The sequence below is a fragment of the Balaenoptera borealis genome (genome assembly GCF_965194805.1).
Source record: "Balaenoptera borealis genome assembly, chromosome: 13".
In the NCBI taxonomy this organism is placed as follows: Eukaryota; Metazoa; Chordata; class Mammalia; order Artiodactyla; family Balaenopteridae; genus Balaenoptera; species Balaenoptera borealis.
The window spans coordinates 83,480,321-83,501,519 of record NC_138870.1 but is presented as its reverse complement, the minus strand read 5'-3'; the positions used below and the strand labels follow the sequence as shown (position 1 = coordinate 83,501,519).

Below are 21,199 nucleotides of genomic sequence, written 5' to 3'. Positions count from 1 at the left end.
CATTATATACCTATTCCTTGAGTTTTAATTCCTGCTTTGTAAAAAACGAACAAAATAACATACAAAAAACAAGACTCTCCTGATTATACCAGTTACCAAAGCAGCCACCCACAACGCCCAAACTTCTTCCATCAACTACCCAATCCTTCTAACACAACCAGAGGCAGACAATCCCACGAGGATGGCAACAGGCTCCACTCTAAATGTTGACTATCTAATGGATATAGTGCTAAAGAGACCTTTCAGTGCAGAAAACAGCAGAATTGCAATTCATTTATAATCTAGACAACAATTTACAAAAATTATTTTCCTCACATTCTGCCACTAAAAACAATCTCTGGTTCAGGTCCAAGAATTAAGATGAATCATTCTCAAGCTAACAGCACAGAACCAACTGCAAATAACTAGGGCATCTGCCTCCTCACATACATGGGAAATGCTTCACTTTAACTCTAAAATGAATTCTTTTCTGCAGTGGAATGCAGCTGTGAACACAACGTGCATAAGAAACAGAACAAAGAATGCCTCATCCAACCAGAACCCTGGGGCCTGTGCTTCCCTGTCACATTAACAAAGCCCCCAGCTATGGTACGGAGGGCTAGCCAAAGCTATAAGGAGAGCAGTGGTTTCATGTCAGCAAACACCCTACCCTGATTTCTCCGTTGTCATCTCCAGTTGCCAACAGGGTACTGTCCACAGAGAAGGCAGAGCAGCGCACGCAGCCTTTGTGGCCTCTCAATTCATGAAGAGGGGAAAGGAGTTCAAAACTCCAAATCTGGAAGGCAATTCAGATTGTTTAGGAATAGTAAATACACGCGAAATAAGCATCTATAAACACTGCCTCGAGTACTAGTTAGCCATAAATTCAATCGTATGAAGTTCTAACATTCAACAGTTCATAAACTTTCATGAGAGGCCCAAATGCCAACTAGCAACCTGGTTCATTTTTTAGAGTTTCCCTTTAATTACTCAAGTAAATTTAAGCTCAAGGATCAAAGTCACAGCTTCCTTAACTTTAGACTTAGAAGGAAGAATAGCAAAGCAGTCTATGGCGTACAGCAGACTTGAGTGGAGTCCTGACTCCACTATTTACTAGTTCCTTGGCCTAGGACAACCCACATAACCTTCTCTGGCTTCAGTTTCTGTATCTGTATGATGGAGACAACAGCAGCTATAGAGTGAAAATTAAATGAGATAATTGAGACTGAAATTCCTAGCAAAGGGCCTAACATACGGCAAGAGTACTTTAAAGGTTAGTCCCTATACCATCCTACTACCTTAGTAGCCAAATGCTGTTCTTTTCCTTCCAATATTCTCCCTGGTGGTTCTGTCATCACCATTTAACAAGCTTATACTGAAAACGTGTTCCAGGCACTGTGAGCAAAGAACTGGTGGTACAAAGATAACTGGATTCAGTCCCTGTCCTTGAAAAGTTTCTAGTTTAATCATGAATGTTTGAGGGAACAGTGGTATGAAGTAAATTAACATGAGTAATATGTAATAGAAAAACTGAGGGTGGAGCAGCTAATCCTGCCTGAGGGCCAGGAAAGGGTTCACTGAAGGACTGACCTTAAATCTAGGTCTAGAAGAATGAGTCATAATGCTTCCAGGTAAAAAAGGATACAAGGTTGTATCAAGTGAAAGTTAACAGTGTGCACAAAAAGATGGAAGTAGAAGTAGTCTGGCACAGAGGGAACAATGTAGCAGAAAGAGATGGTGATGGGCTAAGGAGCTGAGCTTATAAAACCATCAGGTCACAGAGGAGTTTCAACAGGGAACTCAGGCAGCAGTAGGGAAGATAAACCGGAGGAAGTACAGACCAGTGGCAGGTTCACCAATAAAAAAGGAGAGTCTGGTCTTAAGGGTGGGGACAAGGAAGAGAACAAGGATCCAGGAGACACTGAGGAGTAATCAATAGAGCACAAAAGACAGGAGAGGGCTTCCCTGGTGGCACAGTGGTTGAGAATCTGCCTGCCAATGCAGGGGACACGGGTTCGAGCCCTGGTCTGGGAGGATCCCACATGCCGCAGAGCAACTAGGCCCGTGAGCCACAACTACTGAGCCTGCGCGTCTGGAGCCTGTGCTCCGCAACAAGAGAGGCCGCGATAGTGAGAGGCCCGCACACCGCGATGAAGAGTGGCTCCCCACTTGCCGCAACTAGAGAAAGCCCTCGCACAGAAACGAAGACCCAACACAGCCATAAATTAATTAATTAATTAATTAATTAATTTTTTTAAAAAAAAAGACAGGAGAGTCCCAGGCAACTCCAATGTTTACAGTTTGGAAAGACGGGTAGATAATGATGCCATTAACAAAGATGGAGAAAAAAGAAGAGAATGGAGAATGGAGTATTCAATGTCCCCAACCAGGGAGCATCATTTCATTGGAATATGATTTTTAGAAGCATCGATTTACATCAATTACAAAAAAAATTTACTGTGGGTGTACAATTAAATGTAAATCTCTTTCAATGCTTTTTTTTGCCTAAAATATTCAGTAGACACTGCCTTTGATTACTAACAGACAAAAGTTATCAGTAAGGGATAAATCAAAAGTCCTCAATGTCATTCACTTAATCTATCTGACACAAACTAAATGTCATGGGCATCCTCCAAAAATTCACAAAATGAGACAGACATGTAGACAGAAACTTATTATTCTGTTTTACACATTAGTTGGACTCATAATACATAACAAATACCAAGGTCTTATGCATGCACCTTTCAACCGATTGGCCTACCTTTGCAGTCTTGTCAGCAGAGGTAGAAGAAAACTTGGTTGCATCAGGAGAAATATCACAAGAAAGAACTGTATCCTGATGACAGACAAAGTCTTTTTCTGTTCTTCCAGTAATAATATTCCATACCTTCAAAGAAAAACTCAGAAGTTGACAATTCAGAACATTTTGTATACTGAGCATAAACAGCCAGAAGACATCTATAAACCAAGAGCTTTAGCACATTGGTTGTTCTGACCTCTTTAAGTGCCTTTTAGTACAAATGCTCATAAACACACAGCAGATGTAGATGACTGCAGTAAACAGAAAACAGGCATTTCTATTTTAGAAATTTAAAAATTTAAGTATTTACATATCAGCCACCTGCTTTTGGCTGTCATGATATAATCAATGCGATCAATATTAGAATATTTTTTTAAAAAGAAATATGTGCTTCAAATTACCTTCACTGTTCCATCAAACGACCAGGAAAGCAGTCTTGAATTTTTCAAGAGTCTAAAGTCTTTCACAGTTTCCTGATGGGCTTGCAGAAAGACATATTCCTCTGACTGCCAATTCCATACCTGAATATCAGAGAAATACGTCTGCTATAACCCTTTCCCCATAATATCCCATTAGAGAGGCGGAGGTGTATCACTCGTTTGTCTAAAGTCTTTCATCCTCATGGCACGTCAGTAAAATAAAGAAGAGAACCAAATAAGAATATGGTATCCCCATTTTACAGACAGAGAAGAGAAAAGCTGGGGTTAATTAACTTGACTATGGGCAAAATAAAATATTTTTCCTCCTAAATAAAGTCTGTTTTCTTCAGTTGCTTGGAGAGCAGTTAATTATACCAGAAGATAGAGAAAAGTCACAATATGTTCATGAGCTCACCATCTGATTAAACTTTCCAAAGAAAACTATCCCGACATATTCACAGATTGCTAAACCTCACAGTTAGGCCAAGTGTCCAGATTCTGGCTCCATTGAAGCTACTGAATCCTACTGGCCCTACTGCCTGGGAAGGTCAGTTGACCAGAGCAGCTTCAGACCAGGTCGTGGAATTTCTGAGCTTCAGAGATCTTACCTAGCCCCTAATGCAATCCTCAAAATGACAAAAGTGATATAGTACATTGTTTTTCACATGGCACTCCAGGAAGAACTCCTCAGATACAAGAGAAAGAGAAGAGATTGCAATGTTGGAGACAATGCGTTCAAAGTAGGCTTGAGAAGTGAGCTGGAACTATGATTCACAAACTGAGAAGGGCATTTCAAACAAAGAGAATGAATGCTAGAGTTAAAGCACAGGAGCAGGAAAATGTGGAAAGATTACAGGTACCTGTTCATAGTTCAATCTGACTGGAACAGGATATGTAGAAGGAACAGTATAGGGAAAAAAGTTTAGAAAGATATTCAAAGAAACAGCCCAGAGAGCCTGAAGCTAGACTTCTGAGCTGTGGGCAATCAGAGAGTCTCCCACAGAATTTTCTTCTATTTTTTTAATATTAGGAATAAAAAGATAACGAAAAAGCAGCCACCATCTCAGGTATGCACATTAGTAATATTCTGGGTCTCGTTTTTGACTGGTGAAGGTTAAACAGTAGAAATGCCTTTAAGGCTTTTCTTACTGGGCTTAGGCAAAATTGTAACAGAAATTACACCTCTCTTACCCCCTTTCTTTACTCCTCTGTCCTCCACATTTAGCAATCACCCTCCCAGCCCCACCGAGCCCTGGCTCTCAGGTATCTCCATCTTTTCTGTCTGAGTGTTCATTCATAGAAGCAGGGTATCTTGTATGAGAGCAAGGGACCTTAGAAGAAGAGCTGGAAGTGAGAGTAGTTCTAAAGAGGATGAAATGGGAATTTCAGTATTTTAAGAGCGCAATAAGATATGCTGAGGTAGGGGGAAGAAACAGAAGCTTTCTGGCTCCCCAAATCATATCAGGAAAAAAGGCATCCTGTGTGACTAAACATAAAATACCCTGGACCGCTACCACTAGGAACCTTCTGGCTCCCTCCTCCTACTTTCTGGGCTTTACTGAACTAGAGGATCAGTGGCTATTATTAACAGCTCTTCCTGGTTGACTGGCACTGCCATTCCCAGCTGTGTCTGATTCAATGTTCATTCCTGCCTGAGGTTCTTACTGCTACCCTCCACACATCAAGAAGTCAGAGAGCCTTCCTGAGCAGATATAACAAAGAATTTGACAATCACTAAGGGGAAATGAAGACTAGCCTACTAGCCTTAGCAGCTTTTGTTGCAGATGCTTTCTGATAAGGCAATGATGACAAGGATACCTTTTTTGTTGACCTCAAACATACTGTGCTAGTTGAATCACCTTATATAATAGCTAAACTTCCACCAGCATCATCAGTCAAATGTATAAAGGTTGAGTTTGGGTATGTCTCTACAATTAGCTATAATTTTTGCAATGTATGTACACTAGAATTTTTTCAGCTATATAAATTTAAATTTTAAAAAATGCTAAAGAATCTTTTTACACTTGTAAGAATCAATATATTCTCATTCATTGGCTCAGGTAAACACAGCTACTACTTGGGCTTTATTTACATCGAGGTAAAAGATCAAAAACTACCAAAATAGACCTCAACTTTCACAACTCTAGGTGCTATAATCAAGAGAGCTGATTCTTCAAATTTTGGCAGTAACTTTAGTTGAGCTTGACAAAGATTTACCGAACCCCTACTACATTCCAGGCACTGGGGATACAAAGATGATTAAAATAAACCTCAAAAGTGGCAACTATGTGAGGGGTTTGCAGATCTGTTAATTAACTTGATTGTGGTAATTATTTCACAATGTGTACATATATCAAATCATCACATTACATGTCTTAAACATAATAGTTTTGCCAATTATACCTCAGTAAAGCTGGGGGGAAAAAAAACAAACCTCCAATTAATTATTTATTAAAACATTAAAAAAACTATAAAACAAAAACCCAACCAGTCAATTCATGGAAATACCTACCAAGAGTTTTGTTGCATGAATGTACATGCATTAAAACATTTTAAATGTAAAAAGTATTCTGAGCAGAGCAGAAAAAGAGGATGAAACACAACTCATTTCTACAAATAATCTAACTTGGATCCTAAAAATATTCCTAGAAATTATTTCTCCCTCTGGCTGAGAATATCTGATCTTCAAGGAGGTCATAAAACCTGTGAATTTAGCTTTTGACAGAAAGACTACACTGTATACAATGTCTCAGCAGAATTTCATCAGATGTAGCTTAGTTTTACACATTTGAAAGCCATGTGGAGAGGAAGAAAGGTGAATATTACACTGAGTTTCAGAGCTAATACACTAGTACCATGGGAGCATATAAGTAAGTTTCTGTACTAAAGGCAAATTTCATTCCAATCATACAGGACTCATAGAGACATAACATAAAAAGATTTTTTCCAAAATAGTTTTTAACTGTGCAGTTAAATATTGCCACTGTAGGAAATATATACATACATATAAAATAAGAGAATACATACTAACTCCTGTTTGAACATATGCATTTATATCCTTCTCCTTCACTTCTAAAACCCCACTAAAATGACAAAGTCAAGAATGAGAAAGAAGGTAACAAAAAAACATTGGAGGCTGTATAGCAGGAGAATGGTAACTGGCTTTGCAGAACCAAGAAACAGAATCTTAAAAGCATTAAAAAGACAAAAGCAACAAAACTGACATTACAGAACTCCCAAAATGCTCAGAAACTGAGGTCACAAAGTACATCCAGAGGTGGGAATGAGGGTGGGGCTAAAAAGAGATGTATCAGGAGATGTGGGAAGATGGCAGTAATGCAGGTATCTCCTTGAAGCCTCCATAAGAGTAGACAAAGCAACTAAAATAGCAAATCCAAAAATGCACAGACAATATCAACAAGACCATGTTACATGACATAGTATCCCCAAAAACCACAAGATACAAGTAAATGGGGACAAACTGAGAGCTGCAAGACTTGCACAGTAACAGCATCTGTATGGGCAGAAGCAGAGGGAAGCATAATGAGTCTGACAAACCTAAAAACAGGAGAATCCCAAAAGAGCCAAGTACCATTCACTGAAAAGTGAAGGACCAACAGGGAACAGCAGTAGGAACTGAGTGCAAGACTGACTGTACTGTGTGGCACAGTCTGGAAGGCTAAAGCAGTCTAGACCCTATGAACTCTCAAAAATAACCAGGACAATCCTACAATGAGGAGAAACTGTTGGGAATAGAATCTAAAGTGAGAAAAACAAAGATGATGGCAGCAAAGGAAAGGGAAGGTCTCCATAAAAATGAGGGAAGGGGATAGAACAAAGGGATCTCATCAGAACAATGCCATATTTTTAACACTTCATGAAAACAACAGAAGATGGAACTGCAGAGCTGTGAAGAAAGAAATGTTGTCCTTCCCAATCCCTTCAAAAAGTTCAGGAAAACTAATTTCCTGTAAAAAGAAAAGAATCACTGTTGAATCCCAAACAATGTTATTATGAGAAAAAAAAAAAAGAATAAAGTGCAGAATAATACTCCTAAAACAAACCAGAAAGAAGAATCTCTGGATTAAAGGACACAAGCACAACTGAGGGTAGGATAGCAATTTAGAGAACAGGGGGATCAGTGAAGGTTTACACACTAAACGCCAAGACATTATACGATCCACACCCCCCTTCCCGCTCTCTTCCCCCACTTAGCTCTAAGAACCTGTCTGTCAGGTTTATAACCTCCAGGAGAAGACCAGAGATTCCTCTCTACGAATCTGACAAGACCAAGACAAAGACCTAAAGACACTGACAACAAATTTTCCCCATCCACATCACCTTTCAGAGGAGGTCTCAGTCAATACACAGAGCTCCCAGTCAGCCTTTTAGTATCCATCTCTGGGTAACGAATGATCACCACACAGCTGAGGAAGGCATTTAAAATAAGAGGCCAAAACAACCAAAGAGAAAAAAAAAAAATTGGAGGGAAGAGCAACTATGCAGGAAAATTAGATTTTGAGGGAAAAAATATATATAATGTATATGATATAATTTATACATTATTTATATACCCATCTATCCTCAAAGTAGTAAGATATATTTCATCTACAAAACAAGAACACACGCTCTACAGAAAAATTAAACAAACAATAGAAAGGACTCTCCGGCATTAAAAATGGTAGAAATGAAAAACTCAATGAAAGGGTTGGAAGATAAAGCTGAGGAAAACTCCCAGAAAATAGAGTATGGTACAGAAAGAGGAAACATAGAAAAAGAAAACTAGATGATCAGTCCAGGAGATCCAATATGTGAATAAGGGATGTTAACAGAAAAAGGAAGCATATGGGGAGTGCAGGGGGTGGGAGTGAATCAAAGAAATAATTCAAGTAAACTTCTGTGAATTGAAAAACATAAGTTTCCAAACTGAGAAGGGATAGTGAAAGTCAAAAACAATGGATGAAACGAACACACAAAGGCACATCATCATGAAATTTCAAAATTCTGGGGACAAAGAGAAGTTCCTAAAATCTTCCAGAGAGAAAGATGAGGAATCAGAATGGCTTCAGACTTCTCAACATGAGCTTTGAAACTTTGAAAAACAAAATAAAACAATGTCTTCAAGGATTTAGGGTAAAATAATTTCCAACTATTACCAAAGGTAGACTTTTCCTAAATTGCATTAAGGCAGAAAAGTAATTCATAGTACACTTGGTCTACTTAGTCATAACAATGACACTAATGACCTAAACAAAATTTTGTTGTGATTGTGTTGGGATGACAGGGATCGACAAAAGGGTGTGTGCATATGTTGGAGGTAGGACAGGTGGGAGGAGAAAAAGAGCTAAATTTTCATCTTAATATAAGGAATTCAGTAGATAAACCCTCAAACCTAAAAATCAAGAATTAGCACTATAAGCATGCAATATAGGGTCATGAAGGTAAATGTCAAAAGAAACATCTAAAAGCTAAAAGTGGTGCTTTAAGAGAAAGAGAAATGGGGGAGTCTATTTTTTATAATGAGCCTTGTAATACTATGACTTTTAAAAGTATGTGCACTGGAACTTTGATAAAAATAAAGTAAATTTTACAAATGGGACCTAATGAAACTTAAAAGCTTTTGCACAGCAAAGGAAACCATAAACAAGACGAAAAGACAACCCTCAGAATGGGAGAAAATATTTGCAAACGAAGCAACTGACAAAGGATTAATCTCCAAAACATACAAGCAACTCATGTGGCTCAATATCAAAAAAACAAACAACCCAATCCAAAAATAGGCAGAAGACCTAAATAGACATTTCTCCAAAGAAGTTACACAGATTGCCAGCAAACACATGAAAGAATGCTCAACATCATTAATCATTAGAGAAATGCAAATCAAAACTACAATGAGATATAATCTCGCACCGGTCAGAACTGCCATCATCAAAAAATCTACAAACAATAAATGCTGGAGAGGGTATGGAGAAAAGGGAACCCTCTTTCACTGTTGGTGGGAATGTAAATTGATACAGCCACTATGGAGAACAGTGTGGAAGTTCCTTTAAAAACTAAAAATAGAACTACCATACGACCCAGCAATCCCACTACGGGGTATATACCCTGAAAAAACCATAATTCAAAAAGAGTCATGTACCAAAATGTTCATTGCAGCTCTACTGACAATAGCCAGGATATGGAAGAAACCTAAGTGTCCATCAACAGATGAGTGGATAAAGAAGATGTGGCACATATATACACTGGAATATTACTCAGCCATAAAAAGAAACCAAATTGAGTTATTTGTAGTGAGGTGGATGGACCTAAAGTCTGTCATACAGAGTGAAGTAAGTCAGAAAGAGAAAAACAAATACCGTATACTAACACATACATGTGCAATCTAAAAAAAAAATGGTTCTGAAGAACCTAGGAGCAGGACAGGAATAAAGATGTAGAGAATGCACTTGAGGACACAGGGAGGGGGAAGGTAAGCTGGGACGAAGTGAGAGAGTGGCATGGACTTATATATACTACCAAATGTAAAATAGATAGCTAGTGGGAAGCAGCCGCATAGCACAGGGAGATCAGCTCTGTGCTTTGTGACCACCTAGAGGGGTGGGATAGGGAGGGTGGGAGGGAGGGAGATGCAAGAGGGAAGAGATATGGGGACATATGTATATGTATAACTGATTCACTTTGTTATAAAGCAGAAACTACACACCATTATAAAGCAATTATACTCCAATAAAGATGTTAAAAAATAAAAAAAAATAAAGTAAGTTTTTAAAGAATGTACACACACACAAGTGCTTCCTCATGTAGGGGTTGGAGCTGCAGCAGATGCAACCCTGGGCAGCCCCTTCTCTGCCACCTCCTTCTCTTCCTGAGGGCTCCCCACTCCTCTTGCCCTCCAACGCTACCCAGATAACACTGAAGAAAACCTCTGTGCATAAATATTTCTCCATACTTGATTATTTTCTTAAGATAGGAATAAAAATGTTCAGTCAAAAGCCACGTGGCTAACAGGGTCTTGGTGCTCCAGCCAGGTGTCAGGCCTGTGCCTCTGAGGTGGGAGAGCTGAGCTCAGGACATCGGTCCACCAGAGACCTCCCGGCTCCACGTAATATCAAATGGCAAAAGCTCTCCCAGAGATCTCCATCTCAACACTAAGACCCAGCTCCACTCAATGACCAGCAAGCTACAAAAACCTAGCAAGACAGGAACACAACCCCACCCATTAGCAGAGAGGCTGCCTAAAATCATAATACAGTGACAGACACCCCAAAACACACCACCGGACGTGGTCCTGCCCACCAGAAAGACAAGATCCAGCCTCATCCACCAGAACACAGGCACCAGTCCCCTCCACCAGGAAGCCTACACAACCCAGTGAACCAACCTTAGGCACTGGGGACAGACACCAAAAACAACAGGAACTACGAACCTGCAGCCTGCGAAAAGGAGACCCCAAACACAGTAAGTTAAGCAAAATGAGAAGACAGAGAAACACACAGCAGATGAAGGAGCAAGGTAAAAACCCACCAGACCAAACAAATGAAGGGGAAATAGGCAGTCTACCTGAAAAAGAATTCAGAATAATGATAGTAAAGATGATCCAAAATCTTGGAAATAGAATGGAGAAAATACAAGAAATGTTTAACAAGGACCTAGAAGAACTAAAGAGCAAACAGACAATAATGAACAACACAATAAATGAAATTAAAAATTCTCTAGAAGGAATCAATAGCAGAATAACTGAGGCAGAAGAACGGATAAGTGACCTGGAAGATAAAATAGTGGAAATAACTACCGCAGAGCAGAATAAAGAAAAAAGAATGAAAAGAATTGAGGACAGTCTCAGAGACCTGTGGGACAACATTAAACGCACCAACATTCGAATTACAGGGGACCCAGAAGAAGAAGAGAAAAAGAAAGGGACTGAGAAAATATTTGAAGAGATTATAGTTGAAAACTTCCCTAGTATGGGAAAGGAAATAGTCAAGTCCAGGAAGCGCAGAGAGTCCCATACAGGATAAATCCAAGGAGAAATATGCCAAGACACATATTAATCAAACTATCAAAAATTAAATACAAAGAAAAATATTAAAAGCAGCAAGGGAAAAACAACAAATAACATACAAGGGAATCCCCATAAGGTTAACAGCTAATCTTTCAGCAGAAACTCTGCAAGCCAGAAGAGACTGGCAGGACATATTTAAAGTGATGAAAGGGAAAAACCTACAACCAAGATTACTCTACCCAGCAAGGATCTCATTCAGATTCGAAAGAGAAATTAAAACCTTTACAGACAAGCAAAAGCTAAGAGAATTCAGCACCACAAAACCAGCTTTACAACAAACGCTAAAGGAACTTCTCTAGGCAGGGAACATAAGAGAAGAAAAAGACCTACAATAACAAACCCAAAACAATTAAGAAAATGGTAACAGGAACATACATATTGATAATTACCTTAAATATAAATGGATTAAATGCTCCAACCAAAAGACATAGACCAGCTGAATGGATACAAAAACAAGACCCGTATATATGCTGTCTACAAGAGACCCACTTCAGACCTACGGACACATACAGACTGAAAGTGAGGGAAAAAGATATTCCATGCAAATGGAAATCAAAATAAAGCTGGAGTAGCAGTTCTCATATCAGACAAAATAGACCTTAAAATAAAGACTATTACAAGAGACAAAGAAGGACACTACATAATGATCAAGGGATCAATCCAAGATGAAGATATAACAATTGTAAATATTTATGCACCCAACATAGGAGCACCTCAGTACATAAGGCAAATACTAACAGTCATAAAAGGGGAAATCGACAGTAATACAATCATAGTACGGGACTTTAACACCCCACTTTCACCAATGGACAGATCATCCAAAGTGAAAATAAATAAGGAAACACAAGCTTTAAATGATACATTAAACAAGATGGACTTAACCGATATTTATAGGACATTCCCTCCAAAATCAACAGAATACACTTTCTTCTCAAGTGCTCATGGAACATTCTCCAAGATAGATCACATCTTGGGTCACAAATCAAGGCTTGGTAAATTTAAGAAAATTGAAATTGTATCAATATCTTTTCCAACCACAACACTATGAGACTAGATATCAATTACAGGAAAAAATCTGTAAGAAATACAAACACACGGAGGCTAAACAATACACTACTTAATAATCAACAGATCACCGAGGAAATCAAAAAATACCTAGAAACAAATGACTATGAAAACATGATTACCCAAAACCTATGGGATGCAGCAAAAGCAGTTCTAAGAGGGAAGTTTACAGCAATACAATCCTACCTCAAGAAACAAGAAATATCTCAATAAACAACCTAACCTTACATCTAAAGCAATTCGAGAAAGAAGAACAAAAAAACCCCAAAGTTAGCAGAAGGAAAGAAATCATAAAGATCAGATCAGAAATAAATGAAAAAGAAATGAAGAAAACAATAGCAAAGATCAATAAAACTCAAAGCTGGTTATTTGAGAAGATACACAAAATTGATAAACCATTAGCCAGACTCATTGAGAAAAAAAGAGAGAAGACTCAAATCAACAGAATTAGAAATGAAAACGGAGAAGTAACAACTGACACTGCAGAAATACAAAGGATCATGAGAGATTACTACAAGCAACTATATGTCAATAGAATGGACAACCTGGAAGAAATGGACAAATTCTTAGAAAAGCACAACCTTCTGAGACTGAACCAGGAAGTAACAGAAAATATAAACAGACCAATCACAAACACTGAAATTGAAACTGTGATTAAAAATCTTCCAACAAACAAAAGCCCAGGACCAGATGGCTTCACAAGCAAATTCTATCAAACATTTAGAGAAGAGCTAACACCCATCTTTCTCAAACTCTTCCAAAATATAGCAGAGGGAGGAACACTCCCAAACTCATTCTATGAGGCCACCATCACCCTGATACCAAAACCAGACAAAGTTGTCATAAAAAAAAGAAAACTACAGGCCAATATCATTGATGAACATAGATGCAAAAATCCTCAACAAAATACTAGCACACAGAATCCAACAGCACATTAAAAGGATCATACACCATGATCAAGTGGGGTTTATCCCAGGAATACGAGGATTCTTCAATATACGCATATCAATCAGTGTGATAAACCATATTAACAAATTGAAGGAGAAAAACCATATGATCATCTCAATAGATGCAGAAAAAGGTTTCAACAGAATTCAACACCCATTTATGATAAAAACCCTCCAGAAGGTAGGCATAGAGGGAACTTACCTCAACATAATAAAGGCCATATATGACAAACCCACAGCCAACATTGTTCTCAATGGTGAAAAACTGAAACCATTTCCACTAAGATCAGGACCAAGACAAGGTTGTCCACTCTCACCACTATTATTCAACATAGTTTTGGAAGTTTTAGCCACAGCAATCAGAGAAGAAAAAGAAATAAAAGGAATACAAATCAGAAAAGAAGAAGTAAAGCTGTCACTGTTTGCAGATGACATGATACTATACATAGAGAATCCTAAAGATGCTACCAGAAAACTACTAGAGCTAATCAATGAATTTGGTAAAGTTGCAGGATACAAAATTAATGCACAGAAATCTCTTTCATTCCTATACACTAATGATCAGAAATCTGAAAGAGAAATTAAGGAAACACTCCCATTTACCACTGCAACAAAATGAATAAAATACCTAGGAATAAACCTACCAAAGGAGACAAAAGACCTGTATGCAGAAAACTATAAGACACTGATGAAAGAAATTAAAGATGATACAAACAGATGGAGAGATATACCATGTTCCTGTATTGGAAGAATCAATGTTGTGAAAATGACTATACTACCCAAAGCAATCTACAGATTCAATGCTATCCCTATCAAATTACCAATGGCATTTTTCACAGAACTAGAACAAAAAATTTCACAATTTGTTTGAAAACACAAAAGACCACGAATAGCCAAAGCAATCTTGAGAAAGAAAAATGGAGCTGGAGGAATCAGGCTCACAGACTTCAGACTATACTACAAAACTACAGTAATCAATACAGTATGGTACTGGCACAAAAACAGAAATACAGATCATGGAACAGGATAGAAAGCCCAGAGATAAACCCACGCACCTATAAAGGAGGCAAAAATATACAATGGAGAAAAGATAGCCTCTTCAATAAGTGGTGCTGGGAAAACAGGACAGCTACATGTAAAAGAATGAAATTAGAACACTCCCTAACACCATACACAAAAATAAACTCAAAATGGATTAAAGACCTAAATGTAGAGCCAAACACTATAAAACTCTTAGAGGAAAACATAGGTAGAACATTCTATGACATAAATCACAGCAAGATCCTTTTTGACCCACCTCCTAGAGAAATGGAAATAAAAACAAAAATAAACAAATGGGACCTAGTGAAACTTAAAAGCTTTTGCACAGCAAAGGAAACCATAAACAAGACGAAAAGACAACCCTCAGAATGGGAGAAAATACTTGCAAACGAAGCAACTGACAAAGGATTAATCTCCAAAACATACAAGCAACTCATGTGGCTCAATATCAAAAAAACAAACAACCCAATCCAAAATTGAGAAGACCTAAACAGACATTTCTCCAAAGAAGGTATACAAATTGCCAACAAACACATGAAAGGATGCTCAACATCACCAATCATTAGAGAAATGCAAGTCAAAACTACAATGAGGCATCACCTCACACCGGTCAGAACGGCCATCATCAAAAAATCTAGAAACAATAAATGCTGGAGAGGGTGTGGAGAAAAGGGAACCCTCTTGCACTGTTGGTGGGAATGTAAATTGATACAGCCACTAGGGAGAACAGTATGGAGGTTCTTTAAAAAACTAAAAATAGAATTACCATACGACCCAGCAATCCCACTACGGGGTATATACCCTGAAAAAACCATAATTCAAAAAGAGTCATGTACCACAATGTTCACTGCAGCTCTATTTACAATAGCCAGGACATGGAAGCAACCTAAGTGTCCTTCGACAGATGAATGGATAAAGAAGATGTGGCACATATATACAATGGAATATTACTCAGCCATAAAAAGAAACCAAATTGAGTTATTTGTAGTGAGGTGGATGGACCTAAAGTCTGTCATACAGAGTGAAGTAAGTCAGAAAGAGAAAAACAAATACCGTATACTAACACATACATATGGAATCTAAAAAAAAAATGGTTCTGAAGAACCTAGGGGCAGGACAGGAATAAAGATGCAGACGTAGAGAATGGACTTGAGGACACGGGGAGGGGGAAGGGTAAGCTGGGATGACGTGAGAGAATGGCATGGACTTATATATACTACCAAATGTAAAACAGATAGCTAGTGGGAAGCAGCCACATAGCACAGGGAGATCAGCTCGGTGCTTTGTGAACAACTAGAGGGCTGGGATAGGGAGAGTGGGAGGGAGACACAAGACAGAGGAGATATGGGGATGTATGTATATGTATAACTGATTCACTTTGTTATAAAGCAGAAACTAACACACCATTGTAAAGGAATTATACTCCAATAAAGATGTTAAAAAAATAAAACAATAAAAGAACATACAGTAGGCTTAAGGCCTCTAGATCCACAATCCTTCGTTATGGTAAACTATTCTTTTTTCACAGGATTTTATCCCTGTAATAAACATCTTATGCTTAAAGGAAAGAATGAAATAATTTCAATCAGATTTTACTACTGTAAAGAAAAATAGAAATTACATAAATGTGGCAAAAACTATATTTATTGATTCAAATCCAAGTACCAAGGCAGGTGGGAGAATTCAAATGAATGCTTGATTTTCAAAATAAACAATCTCCCATTAGAGGGTTCTGAGTCAAACTGCGTGCCTCACTGACAGAAAAATATGGGTTTCATTTATGCCCATGTGCATAATCTAAAGGGAAGCCCAAAATAATCTGATCTGAAAGTTTAAAATACATATTAGATTTGAGGCATAATCAAAGTGTTCCTTCATTAGAGTCAGCATTATGTATGTTAGAGGTTCAACCTCCCTCTCACCTGAACTGCAGAGTCATCAGAGCTTGAGATAAGAGTCTTTGCATCAGCTGTGAACTGCATGTGCCGTACAGTGTTCTTGTGCCCAATCCTGGATCGGAAGATTCTGTTGTTTAGGAGTTCTAAAATCTTCAAAGTAAAAAACCAGAGAAAATTAATACAAAGAAATTCAGCAAGACCCAGGCATTACAACCCCAAAATATTAAATCGAAACTAGACTACAGAAGGGTATAGAATTTCCATCTCAAGTGCTTTCAGTTTAACTAAAGAGACACAAATGAATGGCACAAATACAGACATGCACATCTATGCACACACACACATACACACCCTAAAATAAAACATTCACTGGAATGACCAGATGGCAGTAGGAACCAGTGGTCCTTCTGAGTATTCAACTACCCAATTCATCAAACAAGTAGCAGTCTGAGCTCAGCCTCCAAAAAGAAAATGACATTTAAGATGGATGAGAAGGAAGAAAGAAAAAAATCCTGGATGAGAGACAAGGCAAGCTCTTTATAAAACAACACAGAGACAATGCAAGATAAAGGATGATGAGGGAGACAGGTAAAGGAAAAGAGGATACGAGCAGGCTGGGAGGCAGTACACTGAGGAGACTTGAAAGGGCTAAAGATTAATATGCCAAATACAGAAAATAAGAAAGTAGAAAAGAACTCAAAAAATAACAACTACATCAAAAAGGCTTTCAAATAAACTCACACTAATAAGTAAATATGTACTAAGTAAGCACTAGGGATGTAATGTACAACACGATAAATATAATTAACACTGCTGTACACTCTACATGAAAGTTATTAAGAGAGTAAATCCTAAGTGTTCTCATCAAAAGGAAAAATATTTTTCTATTTCTTTGATTTTGTGTCTACGTGAGATGGTGGATGTTCACTAAACTTACTGTGATAACCATTTCATGATGTAAGTCAAATAATTACGCTGTAGACCTTAAACTTATACAGTGCTGTATGTCAATTATATCTCAATAAAGCTGAAAGGTAAAAAAAGAACTCCTCTTTGTGGGGCAATACGGACTGGAGAATATTTGTGTAGTTCCTTACGACAATGAATCCAAAGTAAAATAAATGTGGCTAGTGGCATAATTAACAAATTAAGAAACAATTCCAAAAAGCTCAGGTGAGAAAAGGAGTCAAAATTCTTTGAAAAACTATTATGTACCTAGAGAAAATGTGCTTTTGTGATGAATTTCACTTGTGATGAAATCACTTTTTTCCAAAATGATTTTTATTATACTGTCTTTTTTTCCTTACAAGCTGATTTTATTTTTATTTATTTGATCTTACTTGATAAATTAAGGATTTCAGGTGGTAAACTGGTGTACTTCTAATACCAAACGTAGAACAGTGAAGATTGGTGAAATAGGTAAACATAAGGCACCTGCACTGATATTCCCGATGAACCTGATCAGAACCAACATGGAAACAACTTACACCCCTAAACGGCCAAGTTTCTAAGAAGAGAAAAAACGCTCTTTGCACAGTTAGCTAAATCTCTGAGAGTGTTTGATATATTTGGAGAACAGCAAGACAACTGGGCAGAGAATAAGGAACACAAAAAGTCAAAAAGTATGAGAAGGAATAGTAAAAGCAATATGAAAAATATACAACTAATAGGATTGTTAAGATTATTTTTAATCTAACAGAGGAATGACTAATTATCATAGAAAGATTTATTTAGTATGTAAGTCTACAATGCCAGGTGTATCATTAATTTTAAATAAAAACTATACTGCACGGACTGCCTCTGCAGAAGAGAACTGAATACCCGAATGGCTCCATCTTCGCCTCCAAATGCAAGGTACTGAAGATGTGGACTTAAGCAACAGCAACTCACTTGAGCTTCAGTCAGATAATCAATCTGACCTGTGTTTCCATTAATGAGCTAATGAAAAATAAGTCAAAATCAGGTATTAGACTGTAAGAGCAGTTTTTGTTCTTTAGAACAGAGACTTCAACTGAAAAATTAAAATGAATATAACCAACAAGAGCTCCCAGGGGAACAACAAAACCCTATTCTATTCTCAGCAGCTGCATTTAGCACTTCACACTTCCATTTCATTTCACTTTTGCGGTTCATATACATTTTCGTAAAATAAAACAAGCTTTAAAAGGTTTAAAAAGCAGCTGCTGTGCCCGCCACCTGAGACACATCTGTCTGATTTGCAATCCCACAGCTAGCTCCACACTCTGTTTCCCATTTCTTCACAAAGCCCATTTTAATAGGGCTATCGTTTATTAAAATACACTTCCCTGATATTTTTCAAGGGGTTTGGTGAAACAGGACTGAGACAGACATTACATAAAAAGACAAATTAAAATTAAAATGGGTCAGTCTGTCAGTCTGTCTCAAGCTCTTGCTACATCTCACAACTTCCATGTGCGTGCTCCCTCTACTTCTCTCTCCTCTCCTCTATTCCATTTCTCTCTTCACTCTAGTTCCATTCCACTACCTCATCTCATTCTCTCACATGTTCTTGCTCCCTGTCTTCCAGTTACTAACAGGAGAGGAATGAGGTAAGCAAGGTATCACCTTGTTTAATTCTAAATACTAGCATATCTGAGCCTCAGCTCAAGACCCACATATTTATAAAACTGATACCTACTGAGCATCTGTTAGATACTATACAATTATGCATGATCAAGTCCAAAAACAAACAAGAAAAATTTTGAATTGAGAGTTCAATCAAAACACTTTTTCCAACTATTTTCTAAAAAATACTCACTTGCAGACGTTTTATATCATCAACTGCAAGAACCATCACTTCATTTTCTTGAAACACAACATCTATTTCTTGCTTTAATGCTATAGCAGAGTTCTTACATACTTTCTTTGTCTTCCAGAGCTGATTAAGAAATTAAAATACTAAAGTAAGATAACTGCATTCTCTGAAATAATGCAAAGACAAGTCTTAGTCTTAAAAACAATATACAATCATACTTCACTCTCCAAATGCCTATAATGCTAGAAAATTTTCAATTAGATTATAATTCAACAATAGAAATTTATTAATTACATAGTATAGGAAGAAGCAGTTATTATTAAGAGTAATGAATGCTAGAATCAAAATGCCTTAGTATGAATTCTAGTCCTACTGAAAGTTGTGACTTTGGGCAGATTACTTAACCTGGTGCTGCTCAAAGATAAGGACCTCCTGCTGTTTCTCACTGTCTGATACCAAGATAAGGAGCAAATCAGCTATATCACTAAACACACTGTTAACAGTATGCTTATGATACAGTTGATTATTTTAAACAAGACTTTCTTGATGAAGGAAGCGGTGCATTGATTTACATTCTGGCTCAAGCTTATTGAGACTGGCACTTTAAACAGCACTGACTTAACCTTTCTGTGACTGTTTCCTCAGCTGCAAAAAGGATTGCTATGAGAATTAACAAATTAACACAGGCACAGTACTTTGCCCAATGTCTGGCATACAGTAAATACTAAACAAATTTTAGCTAAACACAAATTTGTACAAAACACTGTATTAGATGCTACAGGGACAAACCAGGGTCTCCGGCCTCAAAGAGCTTATAATTTAAGATGTGTGAACAAGTCTGAGGGGCAGTGAAACATTAGTGGTTAAGAGTTTTAAAATAACTCTGTGCTGGGAGATCAGCTCCGTGCTTTGTGACCACCTAGAGGGGTGGGATAGGGAGGGTGGGAGGGAGACACGAGAGGGAGGCGATATGGGGATATATGTATACATATAGCTGATTCACTTTGTTATACAGCAGAAACTAACACACCATTGTAAAGCAATTATACTCCAATAAAGATGTTAAAAAAAAAAATAACTCTGTGCTTAAATTCAAGGCACAATTTGATAAGTACCATAAGAAAATGACACACAGTCACATAGCATTAAAGGAGAAAGACATTCCCCCAAATGGAATACTAGGAAAGGCTTCACTGAAAGCTTGAGGGGACTTGTAGGGCTATGAGGATTTCAACAAGGAGAGATACAGAGAAGTAGGTTATTCCAAACATAAGAAAACACATAGGGCTCCCCTGGTGGTGCAGTGGTTGGGAATCCACCTGCCAATGCAGGGAACATGGGTTGGAGCCCTGGTCCGGGAGGATCCCACATGCCGCGGAGCAACTAGGCCCATGCGCCACAGCTGCTAAGCCTGCGCTCTGGAGCTCGCAAGCCACAGCTCCTGAAGCCCAAGTACCTGGAGCCCGTGCTCTGCAACAAGAGAAGCCACCGCAATGAGAAGCGCGTGCACTGCAAGGAAGAGCAGCCCCCGCTCACCGCAACTAGAGAAAGCCCCTGCACAGCAACAAAGACCCAACGCAGCCAAAAATAAATAAATTTTTTTTAAATACCTTTAAAACAAAAAAGAAAATACATAAGCAAAAGTACAGAAGCAGGGAAGTACAGGGTGTTTGGGGAAATGTGAGCAATTCAGTGTAGGTTACCTGTAGAAATAAAACAGAAGACAGACTGGTACAGAATAGGCTGTACTGTAGAGAAGTTTAATGGTAGACTTTGGAGTACGTATTTGTTGGGTTGGCCAAAAGGTTCATTCAGTTTTTTCCGTAAGATGGCTCTAGTAGCACTTAGTTATCTTTAACTTCATTCGAAACAATTTTGTTAGACTAAATGTGACAGCTGCCATGTCAGCATGCATTTAAAAAAAAATACTTATCAAAATTGGTGAATTTTTCTGTAGCCATTTTAATATTGAAGATGGAAGAAAAAAGCAACATTTTGGGCATATTATGCTTTATTATTTCAAGAAAGGTAAAAACGCAACCGAGGGCTTCCCTGGTGGCGCAGTGGTTGAGAATCTACCTGCCAATGCAGGGGACACAGGTTCGAGCCCTTGTCCGGGAAGATCCCACATGCCGCAGAGCAACTAAGCCCGTGCGCCACAACTACTGAACCTGTGCTCTAGAGCCCGCGAGCCACAACTACTGAGCCCACG

General features: G+C 38.1%; 1 protein-coding gene across 5 annotated transcripts in view; it reads right to left on the bottom strand.

The window, feature by feature from the left end:
- APAF1 (apoptotic peptidase activating factor 1) overlaps nt 1-21,199 on the bottom strand; it is a 100,641-nt gene that overhangs the window by 17,862 nt on the left and 61,580 nt on the right. For 3 of the 5 annotated variants that reach the window (XM_082349592.1, XM_082349595.1, XM_082349596.1), the window contains 6 exons: nt 18,991-19,110; nt 18,033-18,149; nt 16,236-16,361; nt 3,181-3,300; nt 2,741-2,866; nt 650-775 (listed from right to left, as the gene is read on the bottom strand). In XM_082349592.1, the coding sequence (XP_082205718.1) occupies nt 650-775; nt 2,741-2,866; nt 3,181-3,300; nt 16,236-16,361; nt 18,033-18,149; nt 18,991-19,110 (735 nt within the window). The remainder of the gene's footprint in view (nt 1-649; nt 776-2,740; nt 2,867-3,180; nt 3,301-16,235; nt 16,362-18,032; nt 18,150-18,990; nt 19,111-21,199) is intronic. The other 2 variants (XM_082349594.1, XM_082349593.1) reach the window with 2 other exon arrangements.